General features: G+C 37.6%; 1 protein-coding gene across 1 annotated transcript in view; it reads left to right on the top strand.

The window, feature by feature from the left end:
* LOC144964905 (activating signal cointegrator 1-like) overlaps positions 1 to 22,462 on the top strand; it is a 29,443-nt gene extending 6,981 nt beyond the window's left edge. The window contains exons 3-12 of the mRNA XM_078899641.1: positions 79 to 204; positions 687 to 831; positions 1,922 to 2,040; positions 4,545 to 4,765; positions 5,664 to 5,991; positions 7,181 to 7,365; positions 7,984 to 8,105; positions 9,152 to 9,249; positions 18,891 to 18,987; positions 19,578 to 22,462. Of these exons, the coding sequence (XP_078755767.1) occupies positions 79 to 204; positions 687 to 831; positions 1,922 to 2,040; positions 4,545 to 4,765; positions 5,664 to 5,991; positions 7,181 to 7,365; positions 7,984 to 8,105; positions 9,152 to 9,249; positions 18,891 to 18,987; positions 19,578 to 19,627 (1,491 nt within the window). The 3' untranslated portion in view covers positions 19,628 to 22,462. The remainder of the gene's footprint in view (positions 1 to 78; positions 205 to 686; positions 832 to 1,921; positions 2,041 to 4,544; positions 4,766 to 5,663; positions 5,992 to 7,180; positions 7,366 to 7,983; positions 8,106 to 9,151; positions 9,250 to 18,890; positions 18,988 to 19,577) is intronic.
* Positions 22,463 to 24,279: the final 1,817 nt, after the last annotated feature.

Below are 24,279 nucleotides of genomic sequence, written 5' to 3'. Positions count from 1 at the left end.
TCAATGAAAGGGTGCTGTTCCAAGAAATGTCATGTGTATTTGGTTTAATATTTATTTTTTCATTTTAATCTCATTTAGGTTTATCGTAAAGAGGTGACACCAGAATCAATAGAGGTGAAATCAAAACAAAAAAATAAAGCCTTTTCAAATCAATCAAAGTCTAACTCAAACAAGCCCGTTGTTAATGGAAATAAGCCTGAAAAGGTGAGTGGTGATTGTTGAACTTTGTTTTATATGCTAACTATCCAATTACTTTGACACAAAGACTGATCTCTTTATTTTCAAATCCATAATTCTTCTCATTGCTCATTTAGATTAAAAAAAAAAAAATTAATATGAAAAAGTTGAGTATTTTTATAGTGCAATATCCACTCAACATTCTCAAAGTGCTTTATAAGGGGTCCCTAGCCAACAGCAATTTGTAGAACAAGCAGGCCTGTAAATCTTCTGACAATTGTTGGATTTCTGACGTTAAAACTTTGCTTGATAAATTCTCTCAAGTTTTAAAAAAACCCTGTCAATTTTTTAGTTACGTGTCAGCTTGATCTGTTATATCTAGTGGAAAGTACTCTACCGCACATTATCCAATAGAACATTATAATACCTACTGTTTAATGTTAAAGAAACTGTATAGATTCTGACATTTTGTTAATTTTCAATTTTTTATTATTTTGTATATTTTTCAGGCTTCTGATGTGAAAGGAGATAAAAATACCCACTCAGACACTTTGCCTAAAGTGGGTGAAATTGGGGTTGGTGCTAAGAAAAAGACAAAGTATGTTCCACTGTACAGCAAGGAAGGGCAGGGTAAAACTATCGTGCAACTTACAGGTAAACCTCTATGTAAATGGAATTTACTTGTAATGAAGAATATTTCAAATATTTGTAAAAGTTGAATAATATTATATATCCTGCTTACTTCATATACGAAATATTGCTTTGTTCTACATCAATTAACATGACTATACTGCAAAAATTGAATTGAGAAAAAAATATTTTAAATTGAGCTTTTATATAGTGCATTATCCACTAAACATGCTCAAAGCGCTTTACAAAGGGACCTGGCCAACAGCAACACTTAACATATAGGACGGGACATGACACCTGTTAGACGATATTACAATTTTTTCAGACAGAGACAATCCTGTTAATGGCCAGATACTTATTTTACACCTGAGTACGGTGAGAGAACATGAGTAAAGAGCCTTTTCCAAGAACTCAACTATGAGAGGCTCGAACCCAGGACCTTACGATCTGAAAGTGAGTGTCATACAACAAGACCACATAGCCGCACAAAATATGATATCAACCCTGAATTTTCTTGATCCTGGTGTATGTGACATTTAGTCTAACAATGGTTGTTTTAAGATGATGCATGGTCGAGGAGCGGGACTGTATTAAGGAATACTCCAGTTGCCATGCCCATAGCCAGCTGTTTTCTTGTACATACAGATGCCTAACAGTAAATCTGAACTGTATGAAACGGATCATATGGCTTGTTTGGAGTAAATGAAGATTAGCGAAGAGTATTGAGCATTGTTAACCTGTTTGAATGCACCTTGTAAATAGGCATGCTTTATTCTATTTTTCTTGGGATGCATATCTAGGCATATCCTTGTTGCAGTTATAAAATAACCTAAATCCAGCAGGCAGAAAACTTTTGATATCTCTCCTGATGTATTTCTAAATAAAGAATTGCTCACTAAGCTCCAACCATTTGTGACTGCGTGGCCAGAGAAGTTTAGACATTTCACATTTCAATTAATATATCATAGGAATCAGAGTTGTTTGAAATGCCTCAGGTTTCATGTGCTAAATAAGAAATCTGAAAAGTGGGGGGGGAAAAAAGAATAGAGAATCATTGTAGTTGAATTCTATTCTAGAATTATTGTTTATGTATGATGTTGTTCATTTAAACCAGGCCGCCATAAATGTGAATGCCAAGCTGCCAAACATAAACTAATCAACAATTGTACACATTGTGGTCGAGTTGTTTGTGAACAAGAAGGGGCAGGACCATGCGTTTTCTGTGGAGCTCTGGTGAGATTGGAATGTATTTTTTAATTTGTGTATATTTTGTTTTGTAGGAATGAATATAGTTTTCATGCAAAGCATTTTGACAGTGGCCGGAATTGTTTTCTACCCCCAAATTATCTCTTTTCTGCATTTCAAGTTTTAGAAATTTCAAATGTATCTTTGCCCAGCAGGAGAAGGGAGAGTTAGCCTTCTGTAGGTTTAGTGTAAAGTGCTTCATGATAGACTTGTATATTCATAGCTGCCAACCGTTCTGTTAAAAACGGATTTGTTCCGTATTTGACTTCCTGAGTCCGTAAGTGCTTATTTTTAGTTCAAAATCCGTATTTTGTAATTTTTGACTAATTTGTGGTAAAAAAGGCATGTGAGCCTTATGAATTATTATTATTGATCCATTATTATTACTATTACTACTACTATTGTTGTTATTATTATTATCATTATTATTGGTGTCCAGTGAGAGCATAATCTCCATTTGTGTAGCTCTTTAATTTGAATTATGCCTCTATCATAAATGATTTTCAACAATTAAAAAAGTTCCATTCGTTTATATGACGCCTGTATTTTACTTAAACCTTTCATAATGTATTGGAGATTTGCATAGGATATGGATGTTAGCCTCGATATACTTTGAATATTCTAAGACAGTATTGATACTTTCACTATTTGTTACAAATATTATTTTAATTAAGAATAAAATTAAATCCACCTTTTTGATTGGTAGGTATTCAATCAGAAAATCAATTGCTTATATTGATTAAAGATGACAATGATTATTTCCCTTTATTAATTTATGAAATATATAAATTTAATCCCTTTAAAAACATCTTCATCTGATTTTAATTTTTTTTTTTTTCAAGCAAGCTTTTGTAACGGTTTAGGTTCAAGAAAAATAAGTATACTCCATTTTTAGGTGTGTTTATCTTGTCAAAGTAAAGAAGTAGGAATTCTCTAATATTTAGAGGTGCATTTTACTATAACTACTATTATAGTATACTACTTAAAGACCATTATGTTGCATGAAAGAAAACATATATGCAATCGTCTACTTTTTATCTGAACTCACCTAATTTTTACCCCAAAACGCCCTCTCAAGTGATGTACCAGGTTGGTAGTTATGCATTTTCAACCATCTTAAGTTATTTCATTTATTTTACAATTGTGCTTCTTGTGTATTGGTCCTTATCAAAGTTGAGGCAGTTGAATTCTTTCTTTATATTGTCCGTTCTGAATTTTGATCTCATTGTGGAAAGCTCCCATAGCGGACAGGGAGGTACACACTGTGTCTTCTATCCCCTTATATCTGTTTTCCAACATGCTTTCAGTCTTTGTCTTGGAATGAGATTACTTGTTTTTTTCCTGGCCCTCGCCGGAGTCCTAGCTGGGAGGGAAGCAGTCAAATGCATAATTATTGTTTTGGGAGATGATATTTTTTTCCTTGTAAATCATCTCTCTGTTATGTATTATTACTATATTTGTTATTTTTTAATGTATAATGTAAGCATTTGAGTGTGTTCCTCTTTGTTGGATTTTGTTCTTGTGTCCGGATGAGACTTATAGGTGATCTCAAACTAAGTACATTGGTGATATGCTCTTGGAATCTACATCTGATCCCTATTTGTTCCCAGTTCCCCTATGTCTTACTTTCTCTTGGATGCTTCAATTGTAATTCTAGAACTTTTAACTATCCAATTTTCTTCCTTTTTACTGGCGCTGATATAACCTAAATGTGTTGCAAGCGCCGTAAAACCCTTAAAAACAAAACAACAATCATTGTGGAAAGTGTCATTTTAACGATTCAAATGTGCTGGTACTAAACTCGATAATTTAGCAACATTTGGACTGGCCTCTGTTATCTCAAACTTGTTAGTGTTAGTTATAGTAATTAAAAAGGCTGACTTTTATATGTTGCGATTCGATGAAGGGGGGGGGGGGGGGGGGGGGGCTTCGGCACACGTCGTCCCCTCATCCCGGGCCAAATGAGCGTTCCTTATTTTATTTTTGAAAAGTTGGCAGCTATGTATATTGTCTAACAAATATTATTATTAGGCATTATCTTCTTTTCCATAGACCACAAGTAGATTTGTAATTTAAGGGGCAGCGTAGCTTAGCAGTATGGTCTTTGCTTCATACCCGAAAGGTATTGAATTTGAATACCCGCTGCGTTGTGTGGCCTTGAGCAAGTCATCTCACCCTTGCTCAGTTCGCGGTGCTTCTCTGCAGCTGATGCTCGGATTTTTCCAGTCTTCCCTTGGAATTGAACCTAATGACAAATTACCCTGATGGGATGAATAAAGGGAATTAATTTTATTTATTTATTTCTCATGAAATCTAATTTAATTGTGTCAATATGTGAGCAACTAAAGATTTATCCATTAGGCATTAGGCATGAACCATTTAGCCTCTTTGACCACCTTGTTTTATAGACAAAAGAATATTTCTCCTTGCATTTCTCAATGATGTAAGTTAACTGAAATAAGACTGTCATCAGCGTTTTTATTTTCTTCAAGGTTTGTTCACCAGAGGAAATGGAGATACTCGATCGAGGCACAAAGAAGTCTGAAAAGTTGCGAGAACAGCTGATGAGAGAAGGATTCAAGAATTCCAAGCCAAAGGGACTTAGTGAGGCAGGCCAATCTCTCCTGCCCATTGGTTTCAATAATCAATCAAAGGAGGAGGAGTCAAGAGCCTTGAAACATAGAGACAAGCTGTTGGAATATGATAGAACTAGGTGCATACCTCAATTTATTTTAGTACACTCTGTCTTTGTTTTGTTTTTCATTCTTTTTTTTATCTTAAAGGTTTGTTTGCAAGGTGTATGATTACAATAATTTGACATTTTTACAAAAAAGGATTACAGTCCAGTCCAGATAATTCGAAATCTGATTAACCGAATTTCTTTTAAATCGAAGAAAATACGATGTAATGAATTATTTTCTTCTTTTTCTATATAAAATATTCATGGTTAATTCGAATTCGAACAGTCGTTATTCTCTTTATTCGAAGTGCAAGTGCTTGCCCATCACTAAAAAAAAACCTCTGGAAGGTCATAACGAACTGCCTGTTCTCCGTATCCACCCTCCCACGCGTTTTAATGACTGAGCTGACTAATAATGATAATAACTAGACCCCTGAGGCATGTAATGGCGTGTTGTTCCCTCTCCGTCCCACCCGCCCTCTCTCTTCTTTCTCCAAATTGACCAGCTGTCTCGCGTCATCCCTCTCTCCTTCTCGCACTCTCATCACTAAGACTAACTTGTGGTCTGCTGGCCGCTGGCTAACAAAGGGGGTTGGTTATAAATAGATCTAACTCACAGTGATAACCACAAGCTGACCAATAGAGGAGTCAGGTTTAGTTATTTCCCTTGTTTGGAGACAAATCGAATTCTGATAAATAGAAGTCATTTGCTTTTCCCACCCAATTCGAATTATCAGGACTGCACTGTATTTGAAAATGCAAGGATTAGATGAAAATGCAAGGATTAGAAGCCTGTCTGTTAAATAATTTTCAAAAGAGAAAGAAGTGTTATTCAAGATATGACAGATGTGTTCTTTTCCTTGACTTTGTCAATTGTTTGATGACTTAATTTCTTTATTTATTTTAGTCTTAAAGTTGTCTTTTATTTCAGTGTGAGACGAACTCAAGTTATTGATGACGAATGTGATTACTATGCAACTGACTCTAATCGATGGCTGAAGAAAGAAGACAGAGAGAAACTACGCAAACGTGAAGAAGAGCTCAGAGAATCTCGTCATGGCTCTAGAAGGAATAGAAAGATCACATTTGACATTGCTGGCAGGGATGTAAGAATATTAGATGCTGAAGATGACACGGGTAAAACCATGTACAACCGAGAGGATGCTATAATACAAGAAGTTCATTATGGGAAATCTGCATCAAATAATGCTGGCAATGCCAACATAGTGAATCCTTTATTTGACTTTGAACCACCAATAGTAAGATTTTATTTAAAATTCCAAATTTATTGTTTATTCCTGTTGTTATTTACCCTTTGTAACATAATGCTGAGCTGCCAATTTCTGTTTTCACCTGGGATTTTCACTGGGGTTTTTTTAGCATTAAAAAAACCAGAAGTAATATTTAAAATCTCATTTTTCCTCTGGTATTTTTCCTCTTGCTGATTTGGTGATGGTTACACATCACATGTCATACAATTACCTGAAAGGTTTAAAAAAAAAAATTTTAGGCATATTTCTATTAAATTTCATTACTTTGAATGCTCATTTCCATTCCAATTTTATTGTGTTTTTTAATTATTTTTTTTAATACTAGGATTTATTATTAATAGTCCCATTTCTTGAAACTCTTACTTGAAAAGATAATTTGAACTTTTTAGAACAAATATTTTGTCAAGAAGGTCTGTGTAAGGAATTTGTTTTTTGTATTTTTTAATGTTTCGTTTTTATGGCGGGGGAACTTTAGTTTAATATTACTTTTCTCGGTGTAAAATTTGGTTTAGGTATTTATCATCTCTCCAAATATTTTTAACATGATTGTTTAAAGAAAACTTGTAAGCTTATGACCATGGAGAAATCCTGATATTTTTAGTCAAAATCTTTATTTTAAAAAAGTCTATTCCGTTTTTAAAAGGCATGATGGGTTAGCAGCTCTACATATCTGAAAATGAAAACATTGGAATCAAACTAGAAATGTAACATGTTAGACTCATCTTTCTCATTCAAAATGTGATGACTCATCAAGCTTCCCAAATCCATGAAACAGAAATATATTTTTAAAAAATCATTTCTTGAATTTAGTATTAGACCACAGTTATTCATTGTGAATTCATACCAAAAATAAAGAGAAACTTTACAGATGCATTGCAAATAGCTGCTCATTCATCAAAGGAAAAACCGATTTTCATATATGATTTAGCAATGTAGATACTAAAGCATCCTCTACATGTTTGGAATAAGGTAATCACTTTGTTCAGAGGATTGAACAAATGCTCACTCAAGTTTAAACAGCGTCATCAACTTACCAATAGATTATCAATATCGACTTTACTGAGATGAAATATATAACAGACAGTGATGATAACACATTTTTGATATCCCTCCTTCCAATAATAATTTTCAGTTTTATTATTGTATGGTATAATCTTCATTGTTTCATTCATTTCAGTTTATGGACACAGAACCTGTTCAGTGGGGACCAGACTCTGTCAGACCTCCTCCTGTCGAGCATCATAACCCACAGATATCTTCCCGGCGTATTCAAGATAAAGAGCTTCAGGAAATGAGTGATGAAGGAATGTGCTTAAGTATGCACCAGCCCTGGGCTTCTTTACTTATTTGCGGTATAAAAATGTAAGCTTTGTGTTTTTTTAGTAAAAATATTTAACATGTCCTTGTAACATTATGATTTAGAATTATACATTGTATTTATATTGGCTGTGTTTTAAGCATCATAGTTACTGACCAAATCATACTGTAGATGTTTTTCCTTTTGTCCATTTTTTATTTATTCATTTACATTTGTTTTAACGTACTCAATGGAATATTGTGAGCTAATTATCCATTTTGTCATTTTAAAAATAGTGTTATTTTAGTTCAATGATTATTTTCATTGCAACAATTCAACTCATTGTTAGGAGGTGTGTTCCTTTTTCTTTGTTATTTTAAACTTTTATTCATTTCAGATTATAAATCCTAATAAACAATTTAAAAACAAAGAGTAAACATCTGTTCTGGATAAAATCTGTCAGATGAGTTGAATGTAATGTGTTATTCTAAGTTCATCTGTATTGTTTTGATATAAAATATCATTTATTAAATTTATATGATCAGGCAAGTCATAAGTTGTAATGCTCTACATGTGTGGAGTTAATTCTTTACTGAAAGATAATAATTTATAAATAAATAGATTTAAAGTTGTTACAATAAATAAAAAATAATAATGATTGTTGACTGGATTTCTTTGAAAAGGCACGAGGGTCGCACCTGGTACACGCCACACAGAGGACGCCTCTGGATAGCTGCCACAGCAAAAGTCCCTGACAAGGAGGAAATCAGTGATCTTCAACAATTTTATAAACATTTTTATTCAGGTAAAATTGTTGAATAACATTTGATATACTGTATTGTGTTATTTTAAAATATGTAAGAATTGAATTTTTTTTCTTTTCATTTTTTTTTCCTCCTTATAGTTGTATACCGTAGAACAAACTTTAGATCCAGACCTGCCAACTAGTGCAATTTTACATATCTAGTCCGACTTATGGACCCAAACAAATGGATAATTAAGGACTTAAACATTCATTTTGATGGCCAACTATTTGAAGAGTTACTATTAATGAGGAATTTTGAACATAGATAATGCCTTTTATACCAACACAACAACTTTATCTCAACAAGACCACATAATTACACCTTTTTTTTTACTTCTCCAAATTGAGATTTTTTTTTCACCCAAAATTGTGAGTGAGAATATTTTTCTTTTTGAAGCCCACAAGTGAAAGTATTTCTGTATTGAATTATCCTACATTTTCCATTCCAACTTGACTTAATGAGATGATATAATGTTGAAAGGGTTTGAATTTTGGTGTGTTTTATTGAAATTAGGATTTTTTTTTCAATCAAAGTTCAAATTGTATTTGTGGTGCCTATAGAAAGTCTGTAACGATAAGGGAGAGAAATGACCTTCTGTGAATGTACAATGTACAAGAGTACCATCCATTATAAAGATCTTGATTGGTTATATCATTTTAAATTTGTATTTAGGTTTGCAGTGATGGGTCCATTGGTTGATTATATCTTATTTGCAATGATATGCAATGATGGTTTGCTATGTCTTTGACATCGCCACTGTTACCATCTTCACTACTGCAACAATAAACCGACACTACTAAAACCACTCGCATCAATATCACTGTACTATCATCATCACTACAATCACATGCCATCCCTACCATCAAAGTGTAATCATCACAACCATTACTAAGACAAAATCATGATTCCCACCAACACCAACTCATGGGTTTATTCAACAATATATTGGTTTTATGAAATTTCCACAGAAAAGTAATTCAATGAAGAAATGCCCTTGATTTGAATGCAGGTAAACCTTTGATAATTTATCATATTTAATATTCAGGTTCAAAGTTGAATTTTCCCAAAGACTACCCAACTGGCTGTTTGTTGGGTTGTGTGAATGTAGATGATTGTCTGGATCAAGGGCAATACAGAGATAAGGTAAATATCACGTTATGTCCTCATTATAAACAACTTGTTATAAGATTAATCTGTTGTCATGAAAATACTGACATTTAGTCTCACATTTTGTACTGTAATAAAGTATCATCGATACCGATATCGATACAATGTTTGGGTATCTGATATTACTATTACGATTAGCGCCCATTGTTATCCTTTTGTGTTATTGTTAAGAAAGAGTTCCTGTTTACTTTTCAGTTGGTGACTTCCGTTTTAATAAAGAGCTTATGGCTATCTGTGCTCAAACTATATGTTGATTGTCAATCTATTATAAATGGCAACGAGATAAAGTCATCGAGAGCCGAAGTGCTACGTATTAATTCTTAAAAGAGCCAGATAAGTAATTAGTCAAATATTTTTATTGATTACGTAAATTAAACCAAAATAATGGCTACCATTGGGACCATCTCAGAATTTGTGGAAGGGACATCCATTGTGGACTACTTGGAACGTCTCAAGTTCTATTTCATGGCAAATGACATAGAATCAGATAAAAAGCAAGCTGCTGTGCTACTAACAGTAGTAGGCCCCAAACAATTTAGAATATTGAAAGATCTGTGCCAACCAAACTCGCCTGCAGATAAATCATTTGAAGAACTTTGCATGCTGCTAAAGAACTTCCACTCCCCACCTCCACCTAAATTCCTGCAGCGAGCTAAGTTTGAAGGAAGAAATCGTCAACCGAACGAATCAATCCAACAGTATTGTGCTGCCCTGCGGAGCATTGCGGAGCACTGCCAGTTTCGAGAAACTCTAAATGAACGTCTTTGCGAAAAGTTTGTGACCGGTATCAACGATGCTCAGATTCAACGAAAACTTCTTGTTGAGCATGATCTTACTATCGACAAAGCCATGGACATTGCCCTCTCTATTCATCAAACAAGAGATAGTGCACATCAACTTCAGAAGGGCGAAACTGTCCATTTTTCCACGTCCAGAAATTCTTTTCAGCAACCTTCAAGATCGTTCAGTACCATGAGCAAATCACATGCTTCATCAGCGACTTCTAAATCGTGTCATCGGTGCGGCGGCCCTCATACCCAATTCCAGTGTAAATTCAAATCATCAACCTGCCATAAATGTCAAAAAGTGGGTCACATTGCAAAAATGTGCAGATCGCAAACACAATCGACAAAAAAACCAGCGCCTACAACAAAATACCGCCATCAAAATCACCTGTTGAATGAAGATAATTTGACCACCCAGCATGAAGAAAGCCCCCCAGAGCATAATTTTGAACTTTTTATTGTGAATTCCCAAAACAAAAGGCCCCCTATTTCGGTTCCCCTCCTCATTAACAATAAAAACATTGTGTTCCACATTGATACTGGTGCGTCATGTAGTGTAATGACCAAGAATAACTTTGAAAATCTAGTTAACTCTAAACTTGATAAGTCATCGAAAACTGCGAACCTGCCACTCCTTATAGTTGAGGGTAACGGTCCTCCCTTAATGGGAAGGGACTGGCTTCATCATTTTAAGCTCAATTGGTCATCTCTATTCTCAATTGAGAACCAACAAACTCTTGACGAGGTGTTAGATCGAAACAACAACGTTTTTCAAGGCACTGGATTATTGAATGATCGTGAAGTCAAAATCTATTTAAAAGACAATGCAACTCCAAAATTCATCAAATGTAGACAACCACCATTTGCCATGCGGCAAAAGATAGAAAACGACCACGAACGCTTACAACACGAGAACATTATAAAAAAGGTTTCAACGTCGGAATGGGCAACGCCCATTGTTCCAGTCTTAAAGAAAGACAATTCTGTCAGAATCTGTGGTGACTACAAGGTCACAATAAATAAAGCCATTCACGAAAACAATCACCCAATACCAAGAATCGAAGACCTCGCTATAAAATTATCACATGGTGACAAATTCACTGAGCTAGATTTTACACATGCCTATACACAACTCAATCTAGATCCAAGTTCTCGACAACTCACTACAATCAATACCCATAAAGGACTCTTCCAATATGAACGACTCTGTTTCGGTATTTCTGCCAGTCCAGGAATCTTCCAATCTGTCATGGAAACCCTGTTTCAAGACATACCAGGCGTGTGTGTCTACTTCGACAATGTCTACATTACTGGTCAAAATGACCAAGAGCATCTCGCTACCTTGGATAAAGTTCTACGACTCATCAACGAGAAAGGATTACGTATTCGACGAGAAAAATGTCAATTTCTGAAGCCAGAAATCAACTTCTTAGGATATCGCCTATCATCGCATGGTTTACGTCCTCAGCCTGTAAAGGTACGAGCAATATACGAAGCACCCCGTCCTAACAACGTTCAGCAACTGCAGGCATTTCTAGGATTCGTGAATTACTATTCAAAATTCATGAAAAATTTGTCTCATACCCTCGCTCCCCTCTACATGCTTCTTCGTAAAAATGCCAAATGGCATTGGAGCAGTCAACAGGAAGATTCTTTTCAAAAAGTGAAATCAATGTTATCATCTGATCAAATCCTATGTCATTTTGATCCTACAAAAAAGCTTATTCTTACGTGTGATGCTTCCTCCCACGGGTTGGAGCAATATTAGCTCATTTAGATAGTGAAAATAATGAAAGGCCAATTGCTTACGCTAGTCGTTCACTCAATCAGGCTGAAGCTAAATATTCGCAATTGGGTAGGGAGGCACTATCGGTGTTATTTGGTGTCAAGAAGTTCCATAAGTTTATTTTTGGTAATCGTGTAGTTATTCGTACGGATCATAAGCCACTTTTGGGATTACTAGGAGAAGCCAAACCTTTGCCTGAACATGCATCAGCTCGCCTTCAAAGATGGGCGATCACACTTGCCGCCTATGATTATAAGCTGGAGTATATACCTGGTCCAAAGAATTGTGCCGATGGCCTTTCTCGACTACCACTTGCTGACAAGACTGAACTTTTTGTACCTGAAGACATTGATATGTTGTTCAACGTGATTGACAATTCCCCTATTAGTTATCATGATATTGCCAATGCTATTGTGAATGATACTGTTTTGAATACTGTCTATCAATATTGTAGGGATGGATGGCCAGAAACTGTAACTAATGAACAGTTAAAGCCTTACAAATTGAGGGAAAATGAATTGAGTCTAGAGCATAATTGTATTTTGTGGGGTACAAGAGTAATCATTCCCCTTGCTTTGCGAAATCAGGTGTTAATCATGTTACACGACACTCATCTTGGTGCGTCTAAAATGAAAGCATTGGCTCGCTCATGGTTCTGGTGGCCACATCTGGATTCGAACATTGAAACCTTTGTCAAAGAGTGTTATGACTGTCAAAAGAATGCTCGTAATCCAGCCAAAGCATCCTTGTATAATTGGGATTGGCCAAATGAACCCTGGTCTAGATTACACATTGACTTTGCAGGTCCTTTTCTTAACAAAATGTTTCTAATCTTAGTGGATGCCCACTCTAAGTGGCTCGAAGTAAAGCTTATGAGCACTATCACAGCTCGTGACACTATTGCAGAGCTACGAGAAATCTTTTCAACACATGGTTTGCCGAATACCTTGGTCTCGGACAATGGTCCTACCTTCACTAGTTATGAATTCCAAATGTTTTGTAATGCTAATGGTATCAAACATATAACTTGCTCTCCATATCACCCGGCTAGTAATGGATTAGCTGAACGTGCTGTGGGTACATTCAAAACAGCAATGGTCAAAATGAGTGCAAAAGGTGCTACCACTGTAAGAGAGAAAGTTAGCAGATTCCTAACTAAATATCGAACCACACCTCATGTCACCACAGGAGTGACACCATCTGAGTTACTAATGGGTAGAAAACTAAAGACACACCTGGACCTCCTGCATCCATCAGTTCAGCAGTCAGTTATGCAAAAACAAAATGCCCAATAGTATTATCATGATGAAACTTCTCGCGATAGGGAGATAGATGTTGATGATACAGTATTTGTTAGAAATTACTCTAGTAAAGAGAAATGGGTACCTGGTACAATCATCAAAGCAACAGGTCCTGTTTCATTTCGAGTCCAAACAGATAATGGTGTCATTGAGAGAAGACACCAAGATCAAATTAGGGTTGTACCATCTGACATAAACCCACACAATGAGTTTCAGTGTACTGACAGTCCACCGAGAGATCAGCGCTTCACATCAGGCAAGCCACCTGCACAATCAGTTGGTTTAACCACTGAAGGCACTGGTGATCCTCTTAATGTTGGACCTACTTGTGCGCCAACTAATGCTAACACTAACAGCCAAACTAGGAACTCAGAGCAATTGGGAAGCTCATTCAATCAAGGTCAAATTGTGCCTCGAAGGTCACAGAGAATAATTATTCCACCGAAGAGGTTGGATTTGTAAATAATTATTAATCTATAATTTGCCATAATTAACGGTTCCTTATTTCTCTTATTATTTTAATGTCATTATGCCTTACTAAGGGTGAAGGGATGTAATAAAGTATCATTGATACCGATATCGATACACTGTTTGGGTATCTGATATTACTATTACGATTAGCGCCCATTGTTATCCTTTTGTGTTATTGTTAAGAAAGAGTTCCCGTTTACTTTTCAGTTGGTGACTTCCGTTTTAATAAGGAGCTTATGGCTATCTGTGCTCAAACTATATGTTGATTGTCAATCTATTATATGTACATAAGCATTATATCTTTAAAATGTCCTAGTCTATGATATTTTAATGAATATGAAAAAGTTCTAGCATTAATTTCTGAAAGCTACAATATTCCCCATCCTATGTAAATTGCAGGAGTTAAAGATGGAGATCCTTAAAAATCATAGAAATTTTACCAACCTGAAATAGCTTAGACCAATCTTTTTGAATAAAATAATCTTGATAAAAAATTATTTTAAATATTAATAATTGTCACTGTTCTTCTCGTGAGCTCACTCATCTGAAGGTTTATTGTCATTAAAAATAGGCAATTCCTTTAAAATACAATAACAGCTCTATGTATTTGATATAAATATGTAATTATTAATTCAGAAAAGTGAGTGGAGCAGGCACTTATGTTGGTAACAACAAGATATGAAGTGAGTAGAAAAGTGCCAGAAGACAATAGAGAATAAAAAAAATTTTTTCGCGGCGGTGGTGGGGTTTGAACCTGCGACCTTATTGGTACGACAACTCCGCCTGGCAGGTGAGAGCGTGGCTCTACCGTGTGAGCTATCCACGAACACAAAAAATATTCGTTTCAAACCCAAAGTCATTTCTAGATCCCTCTCTCACCCACTTCTTGAGACCGCCGATTCGTTCACCACCATCGCGAAGTAATTTTGACCAGCAGTTAAGCTTAATAGCCAATATTCTCAACACAAACATATAACATAGAAACGATTGAGACATTGAGTATGCTCCGGTGTATGGGGTGAATTTTTAATTCAGAAAAGTGAGTGGAGCAGGCACTTATGTTGGTAACAACAAGATATGAAGTGAGTAGAAAAGTGCCAGAAGACAATAGAGAATAAAAATTTTTTTCACGGCGGTGGTGGGGTTTGAACCTGCGACCTTATTGGTATGACAACTCCGCCTGGCAGGTGAGAGCGTGGCTCTACCGTGTGAGCTATCCACGAACACAAAAAATATTCGTTTCAAACCCAAAGTCATTTCTAGATCCCTCTCTCACCCACTTCTTGAGACCGCCGATTCGTTGACCACCATCGCGAAGTAATTTTGACCAGCAGTTAAGCTTAATAGCCAATATTCTCAACACAAACATATAACATAGAAACGATTGAGACATTGAGTATGCTCCGGTGTATGGGGTGAATTTTTAATTCAGAAAAGTGAGTGGAGCAGGCACTTATGTTGGTAACAACAAGATATGAAGTGAGTAGAAAAGTGCCAGAAGACAATAGAGAATAAAAAATTTTTTCGCGGCGGTGGTGGGGTTTGAACCTGCGACCTTATTGGTACGACAACTCCGCCTGGCAGGTGAGAGCGTGGCTCTACCGTGTGAGCTATCCACGAACACAAAAAATATTCGTTTCAAACCCAAAGTCATTTCTAGATCCCTCTCTCACCCACTTCTTGAGACCGCCGATTCGTTCACCACCATCGCGAAGTAATTTTGACCAACAGTTAAGCTTAATAGCCAATATTCTCAACACAAACATATAACATAGAAACGATTGAGACATTGAGTATGCTCCGGTGTATGGGGTGAATTTTTAATTCAGAAAAGTGAGTGGAGCAGGCACTTATGTTGGTAACAACAAGATATGAAGTGAGTAGAAAAGTGCCAGAAGACAATAGAGAATAAAAAATTTTTTTTCCGCGGCGGTGGTGGGGTTTGAACCTGCGACCTTATTGGTACGACAACTCCGCCTGGCAGGTGAGAGCGTGGCTCTACCGTGTGAGCTATCCACGAACACAAAAAATATTCGTTTCAAACCCAAAGTCATTTCTAGATCCCTCTCTCACCCACTTCTTGAGACCGCCGATTCGTTGACCACCATCGCGAAGTAATTTTGACCAGCAGTTAAGCTTAATAGCCAATATTCTCAACACAAACATATAACATAGAAACGATTGAGACATTGAGTATGCTCCGGTGTATGGGGTGAATTTTTAATTCAGAAAAGTGAGTGGAGCAGGCACTTATGTTGGTAACAACAAGATATGAAGTGAGTAGAAAAGTGCCAGAAGACAATAGAGAATAAAAAATTTTTTCGCGGCGGTGGTGGGGTTTGAACCTGCGACCTTATTGGTACGACAACTCCGCCTGGCAGGTGAGAGCGTGGCTCTACCGTGTGAGCTATCCACGAACACAAAAAATATTCGTTTCAAACCCAAAGTCATTTCTAGATCCCTCTCTCACCCACTTCTTGAGACCGCCGATTCGTTCACCACCATCGCGAAGTAATTTTGACCAGCAGTTAAGCTTAATAGCCAATATTCTCAACACAAACATATAACATAGAAACGATTGAGACATTGAGTATGCTCCGTGTATGGGGTGAATTTTTAATTCAGAAAAGTGAGTGGAGCAGGCACTTATGTTGGTAACAACAAGATATGAAGTGAGTAGAAAAGTGCCAGAAGACAATAGAGAATAAAAAATTTTTTCGCGGCGGTGGTGGGGTTTGAACCTGCGACCTTATTGGTACGACAACTCCGCCTGGCAGGTGAGAGCGTGGCTCTACCGTGTGAGCTATCCACGAACACAAAAAATATTCGTTTCAAACCCAAAGTCATTTCTAGATCCCTCTCTCACCCACTTCTTGAGACCGCCGATTCGTTCACCACCATCGCGAAGTAATTTTGACCAACAGTTAAGCTTAATAGCCAATATTCTCAACACAAACATATAACATAGAAACGATTGAGACATTGAGTATGCTCCGGTGTATGGGGTGAATTTTTAATTCAGAAAAGTGAGTGGAGCAGGCACTTATGTTGGTAACAACAAGATATGAAGTGAGTAGAAAAGTGCCAGAAGACAATAGAGAATAAAAAAATTTTTCGCGGCGGTGGTGGGGTTTGAACCTGCGACCTTATTGGTACGACAACTCCGCCTGGCAGGTGAGAGCGTGGCTCTACCGTGTGAGCTATCCACGAACACAAAAAATATTCGTTTCAAACCCAAAGTCATTTCTAGATCCCTCTCTCACCCACTTCTTGAGACCGCCGATTCGTTCACCACCATCGCGAAGTAATTTTGACCAGCAGTTAAGCTTAATAGCCAATATTCTCAACACAAACATATAACATAGAAACGATTGAGACATTGAGTATGCTCCGGTGTATGGGGTGAATTTTTAATTCAGAAAAGTGAGTGGAGCAGGCACTTATGTTGGTAATAACAAGATATGAAGTGAGTAGAAAAGTGCCAGAAGACACGCGGCGAATATTTTTTGTGTTCGTGGATAGCTCACACGGTAGAGCCACGCTCTCACCTGCCAGGCGGAGTTGTCGTACCAATAAGGTCGCAGGTTCAAACCCCACCACCGCCGCGAAAAAATTTTTTATTCTCTATTGTCTTCTGGCACTTTTCTACTCACTTCATATCTTGTTGTTACCAACATAAGTGCCTGCTCCACTCACTTTTCTGAATTAAAAATTCACCCCATACACCGGAGCATACTCAATGTCTCAATCGTTTCTATGTTATATGTTTGTGTTGAGAATATTGGCTATTAAGCTTAACTGCTGGTCAAAATTACTTCGCGATGGTGGTCAACGAATCGGCGGTCTCAAGAAGTGGGTGAGAGAGGGATCTAGAAATGACTTTGGGTTTGAAACGAATATTTTTTGTGTTCGTGGATAGCTCACACGGTAGAGCCACGCTCTCACCTGCCAGGCGGAGTTGTCGTACCAATAAGGTCGCAGGTTCAAACCCCACCACCGCCGCGGAAAAAAAATTTTTTATTCTCTATTGTCTTCTGGCACTTTTCTACTCACTTCATATCTTGTTGTTACCAACATAAGTGCCTGCTCCACTCACTTTTCTGAATTAAAAATTCACCCCATACACCGGAGCATACTCAATGTCTCAATCGTTTCTATGTTATATGTTTGTGTTGAGAATATTGGCTATTAAGCTTAACTGTTGGTCAAAATTACTTCGCGATGGTGGTGAACGAATCGGCGGTCTCAAGAAGTGGGTGAGAGAGGGATCTAGAAATGACTTTGGGTTTGAAACGAATATTTTTTGTGTTCGTGGATAGCTCACACGGTAGAGCCACGCTCTCACCTGCCAGGCGGAGTTGTCGTACCAATAAGGTCGCAGGTTCAAACCCCACCACCGCCGCGAAAAAATTTTTTATTCTCTATTGTCTTCTGGCACTTTTCTACTCACTTCATATCTTGTAAATATGTAATTACCGCTTAATCCATCATTTGTATGTAAAGTATCTCAAATAATTTGAAAATTTTCTCCATTCAATATGAGGTGTCATAAGTTTTCAGATCAGAGTTACACATATTTTATAACTTGCTAACACACTCCATCAAATAAAAAAAAGTGGGCTGAGGAAAAATGAAAAACATTAAGAAACAATGCTAAAGTGGTAGAAGTCTTCAGATGATACATATTTAAATTCTTGAAATTCATATCTTCTTCTTCTAGGTTCCATGCCTGGTCCAGGCTTCGGATACTGCATGAATTATCTCTCTCCATTCCTCCCTGTCTCTTGCTTTTTCAAACAGCTCTTGGATTGTTAGGTTGGTGAAGCCCTTCAGTTGGTCTATGAGTGTTTTTCTTTGTCTCCCCCGGGCGCGTTTACCAGGTATTTTTCCACAACTTGCCAGGTATTCATTCTTATCTTTCCTTACTATGTGTCCGAAAAAGGATAGTTGTCGATCCACTATTAAGGGCATTAGTTTCCTTTGTTGGTATGTTTGTTTTAGCACTTCTTCGTTCGTTTTGTGTGCGGTATACGATATTCTCTGCATCCTTCTCAAGCACCACATTTCAAAAGCTTCAATGTTCTTTTGTGTTTCTGCATTTGTAGTCCAGCTTTCGCATCCGTAGAACAAGATTGGCCACACGTAGCACTTCAAGACTCGGAATCTAATCCCGAACGACATCTGTTTGTTTTTCAAAATGTTTCCCAGGTCCATGAAGGCCTGTTTGGCTTGAAATTCATATACCCTGAAAATATTTTAATTTGTCAATTTCAGTTTCCTGATGGAGAATCACGCTCGCCATATGTGTTTGTATGTTCCAATCCTTCAAAGCTTTTAGTAAAATTCCCAATGAAAGGAAAACATAAAATCTGTAAGTATATTGTAGTGATAAATTACATATTCCACCTTTCTATATGGTAGGCATTAGATGTCAAATTCATTGGATTGATGATGAAGCACTAGCGTATCATAGATGGACATATCCTGCTATTTATAGCTTTCGTTGGCAATGAGGCTGCTACTCCGTTGTCTGGTTCTTTTCCTACTTTATATAAATTGATTATTATGATCCACCTTGTTCTTATTTGAAGCTGTTATATTCATTTTTGTTAATTACTTTTTACAATCCTTTACTTATAAGGTTTGATTTCATACATTATAACTTACTGCTTTGACCTATAAAGCAGTTGCTGTGACGGGACTCAGACTAAATATTAAAACCAGAGTTGCATTGCCATTACTGCTCTCTTTGGAAAAATAGCATTATCTGCAGTTATACCAGATAAATAAATGGGAGAAATTATGGCTTGGAACAAAACTAACAAACTATAACCAATTTGTTAATAATGCTTGTTACATTCTAAGTGTGATAAATACATTTTTACTCCAAGATTAACATTCGATCATCCTAATTTATCAAATTTTACTTCATTTTGTTTTTTAAAATTTGTTTCGTTTCAGATAAATTAGAGTCCCATATTCACCATGCTGCGAAAAAAGGGATCAGATGACCAATGATTTGACATTGAGTAGGCCAGTTAAATTGTGATATGCCAAATAAATTATATTGCAACATAACATTGCATTTGTTGAGTGTACCTTGGAAACCTCTTTCTGTTTTAAAAGTAATTTTAAGTCTGATTTTTCAGTCTCGTTAGAATTACAGTGCAGTGGGGAAATATTGAACATGCAAATCTTAAAATCACAGTAATCTCGGACATGGCTCAAATCCCATTTGATAACTCTATTTTCACAGTATTGGCAGCAGGAAATTTTCTAACACTTTAAGAGGCTAACACAGAAATATCGAAGAAACTGGATATTCACTTTTGCATTTGTTGTTAAAATTCTTGCCTATGTTTGTATTGAATGGAAACAGAAGTTGCAACTTCTCTCTTAATGTGGCATTAAGTCATCATCATATCTTGTCGCGCCAGTGAGTCAGCCAGTCCCGGGCAGTCTGGTTGCATTCCCTCAGGTCAGCATTGGTGCAGTGAGGTCCCAGCGAGCATTCGGACAGGATGTGGTCCATGGTCTGTCTGGGGTGACCGCATGGGCATTCAGTGCCCGGTGAGATTTTCCATTTAAAGAGGTTGGTGGCGGTGTTTCCCACCTTTGCTCTAGCTCTGTTCAACGCCACCCATTCTTTTCTCTTGAGGTCTGTGCCTGCTGGGAGCTTTTCTGTTGGGGGCTGGAGGGCATCGTTTGCTGTCTTGTCCCATTCTACCCATTTGTCCAGGCGGAAGAATGCTGAGTGGTCTGGGTGAAGGCTCTCTACTGTGAGGAAGCTTTTTCTTGATTTGAGCCTGCTTTTGGGGCAATTGTGGTCATGAAGGGGGTGTCTCTGGTCCATTTCCTGTTTGTATTTTGTATTTGGGCATGAGTTTCCCTCCGGATGTGTGGTGGGGCTATTCCTGCTGCCCGGTAGACCAGTGGTAATGGTGTTGCTCTCAGCTGGCCCGTTATGATCCGGCAGGCGTTGTTGAGCTCGGGGTCTAGCTTGGAGGCATGGCATGATCGGGCCCATACAGCTGAGCAGTACTCCGCAGTTGAGTAGCTGAGGGCCAATGCTGTGGTCCTTAGAGTTTTAGGGTCAGTTCCCCAGTTCATGTTTGCCAGCTTTCCAAGGAGGGCATTACGCGTGGACACTTTTGCCTTGGTCTTTCTCACGTGTTCTCTGAAGGACAGAGTTCTATCAAGCGTCACTCCGAGGTACACTGGGTGGTAGTTGTACTCTAATGTCTGGCCATTCCACTTGATGTTAAGTTTTTTGTGGGCTTGGTGGTTGTTGAGGTGAAATGCACACACTTGTGTTTTCCCTGGGTTGGCGTTCAGCAAGTTTTTAGTGTAGTACTTTGTAAGGGTGTCTAGGGCATTTGTCAGTCTGCTCTCGATTGGTTGGAAGGACACATCCTGTGTTGCGAGGCATAGGTCATCAGCATATATGAATCGGCGGATATTTGGGAACTCAGGCTGATCATTTGTATATATGTTGAAAAATGTTGGAGCCAGCACTGATCCTTGGGAAGACCATTCTTCTGGGTGCGCCACCTGCTCTTCCGGCCATCCATTTCAACAAAGAAGCCCTGTTTTCGAGAAGTGACTGGATAATATTTACAATTTTCTTATTCTTTATCATTTTAGCCACTTTGAGGAGTAGGATCTTGTGATTCACTGTGTCATAGGCTGCAGTGAGGTCGACGAAGACTGTGCCAGTGACCTGTTTTGTCTCAAACCCATCTTCTATGAATTGTGTAAGGTTAAGAAGTTGACCACATGTTGACCGTCCTGGTCGGAATCCAGCCTGGTCTGGAGACAGTTGTTCGTCTAGACTGGGTGACATGCGGGACATAACCATTCGCTCAAATAGCTTGTATGCGATGCACAGGAGGGAGATCGGGCGATAGCTTTTCTTGGATTTTGGATCTTTCCCCGGTTTCAGTAGGGCGACTACTCTTGCTTTCCTCCATGCACTTGGCAGCCTGTTTGTCCTTGCGCATACATTGAAGAGGTCCAATAGCCAGGATAGGGTTTTCGGGCCAAAGTGTTGAATCATCTCAGTTGTGATTCCATCCAGTCCAGATGCTTTTCCTGCCTTCAGATGGGACAAGGCCTCTAGTAGCTCCTCCAGGGTAAAAGAGTCAAGATGATCTTCACTATCCTTGAGGGCTTTGTCCATTTCACGTTTCAGGGCTTTTAGTTGGCCTCGTGCTTTCTTGGCTGGTTTCCCATTCAGTAGAAGCTGATGTGCTACTTGGTCAGGTGTTACTGCAGCCACTCTTGTCTGGGTATTTTTGTCATTATTCAGTTTTGAAATTGTAGTCCAGGCCTTTTTGCTGTTTAGGGTCATATTGGTGGAGGTTATTAATTCCTTCCATCTTTCTGATCTTTCATCGGCTATCATTGATGTGAGTTCTTCACCCAGTTCTAGGGTTTCTTCACTGAAAGGATCCACCTTGTATGATTCAATGTATCTTTCATATAGTTTCTTGCTTTCATCTTGGAGACATGGAATATAACTTTTTCGGCATCCTCTGGGGATGTTTTTCTTTGCAACTTTCCATATGAGTGTTCTAAAGTCGTCGTATCTCTGTGGGTCACTTTTTATATTGGTGATCTCATTGTCTAAATCTTTAGTAAAGTTTTCCCAATTTGCTTTTCTAAAATTGAATCGTGGTATCGCATTAAGTGTGTTAGTTATTATGACATGTGTGCAATTGTCTAGAGAGAGATCTGATGGAGGGAGAGGGGAATTGATGGTGTGCGCCAGGCATGCTTGACCAGGACGGCACCGTAGTTTGAAATGAGAAGGAAAGAAAATTATGGTATTAAAATTGTGAAAATACTGCATTATATTTTACTGATTTTATTGCTCTCTGTGAGAGCAGGATATTTTACACTAGTTAGTATCGAAACGGGCTTCCAAACAAAGATTTTATTTTCTCTCTCAATCTCTCTCTCTCTCTCTCTCTCTCTCTCTCTCTCTCTCTCTCTCTTCTCTCTCTCTCTCCTCTCTCTCTCTCACTCTCTCTCTCTCTCTCTCTCTCTCTCTCTCTCTCTCTCTCTCTCTCTATATATATATATATATATATATATATATATATATATATATATATATATATATATATATATATATATATATATATATATATATATATATATATATATATAGTTCAAGTTAAAGATCAAGATCATAAGATGCAAAAGGCACTCTGTGCCCATCACCGGAAATCGTGTACACATAAATGTTACCTATCACACCACACCAATCCTGTCACTCAAGTCATTCCATCGTCCCAGTGTTTTTATATGTGGGAAGCGCGTTGAAATGGTGTTGGATCTGTAATGTCTATTATGTCATGTGGTAGTTTGTTCCAGTCATGTATTGTTCGAGGAAAAAGCTGTAGTTGTATGTGTTTGTTCTTGCAAATGGCTGGTGGAATTTGTTGGTGTGATGAAGCCTGGTCAAGTATCTGTTTTTTGAATTGTTAACGTAGATTGGAATGTTTATGGCTGAGTGTTTGCTTTTGACTGTTTTGTGAAATAGATGTATGCGCACGTTCTTTCTACGAGACTGGAGTGTTGGCCATCTCTTAGTGTGTCAAGAGCTGCTGTCACACACCCCAATTCCGTCTAGCGGCAATTTGTGGCAAATCTTGCAGCTGATCTCTGAATGTTTTCAATGGCTTGTATGTCCTTAATTCTGGGTGGGGTTCCTGGTCTCCCATAGAGTGCAGGGGGGGGGGGGTACATACTGTGTCTTCTATCCCCTTATATCTGTTTTCCAACATGCTTTCTGTCTTTTTCTTGGAATGAGATTACTTGGTTTTGTCCTGACCTTGGCTTGGAGGGAAACAGTCGAATGTATAGTTATAGTTTTGGGAGATGATATTTTTTTCTTTGTTAATCATCTCTCTGTTATGTATTGTTATTTTTTATTTTTAAGATATGATATGTAACCATTTGAGTGTATTCCTCTTAGTGGGATCCTGTGCTGGTGTCTGGGTGAAACTTTTAGGTGACCTCAAACTAAGCACTTTGATAAGTGTGCTCTTGGAATCTACATCTGTTTCCTATTTGAACCAATTCCCCTTTGTCTTACCTTTTCTTGTGTGCTTTAATTATAATTCTAGAACTTTTTACTATCCCATTTTCTTCCTTTTTACTGGCGCTGATATGACCTTAATGTGTTGCAAGCGCCGTAAAACACTTAACAACAAACAATGTCCTTAATTTTGTAGGGACATTGATGAAGATTTCTCTTGATGAAATTTAATGTTTTGAAGGCCTTTGTCACAATATGGTGGATGTGATGTTTCTACTGCAGGGTGTTATTTAAGTGGACTCCAAGGTACGTTATACTCATACTATTTACAAGTGTTTGGCCTAATATTTTGTAGTCGAAGCACAATGTGTTTTTCTTGGTGAAGATTGACATCACAGAGCATTTTTTTCAGGATTGAAATAGTTCCAAAACTCAAATTTACTTAAAAAATAGTTTGGTAGAAGTTTTGTTATGATTAAACTCGGGTCTTTCATTGATTTATTCCAATATAGTACAATATGAACACAGTCACACATTTGGTAACAATGCGATGGCCGACATTGACGTCACCCCCTTCTAGATACCACTAGATTGCAAATAAAATTTCGAACCCTTACA

The sequence above is a fragment of the Berghia stephanieae genome, chromosome 2 (assembly GCF_034508935.2).
Source record: "Berghia stephanieae isolate SIO BIC M18660-M18661 chromosome 2, UCSD_Bste_1.3, whole genome shotgun sequence".
NCBI lineage: Eukaryota > Metazoa > Mollusca > Gastropoda > Nudibranchia > Aeolidiidae > Berghia > Berghia stephanieae.
Note: the sequence above shows the minus strand (reverse complement) of the source record. Positions and strands in the feature narration are given on the sequence as shown.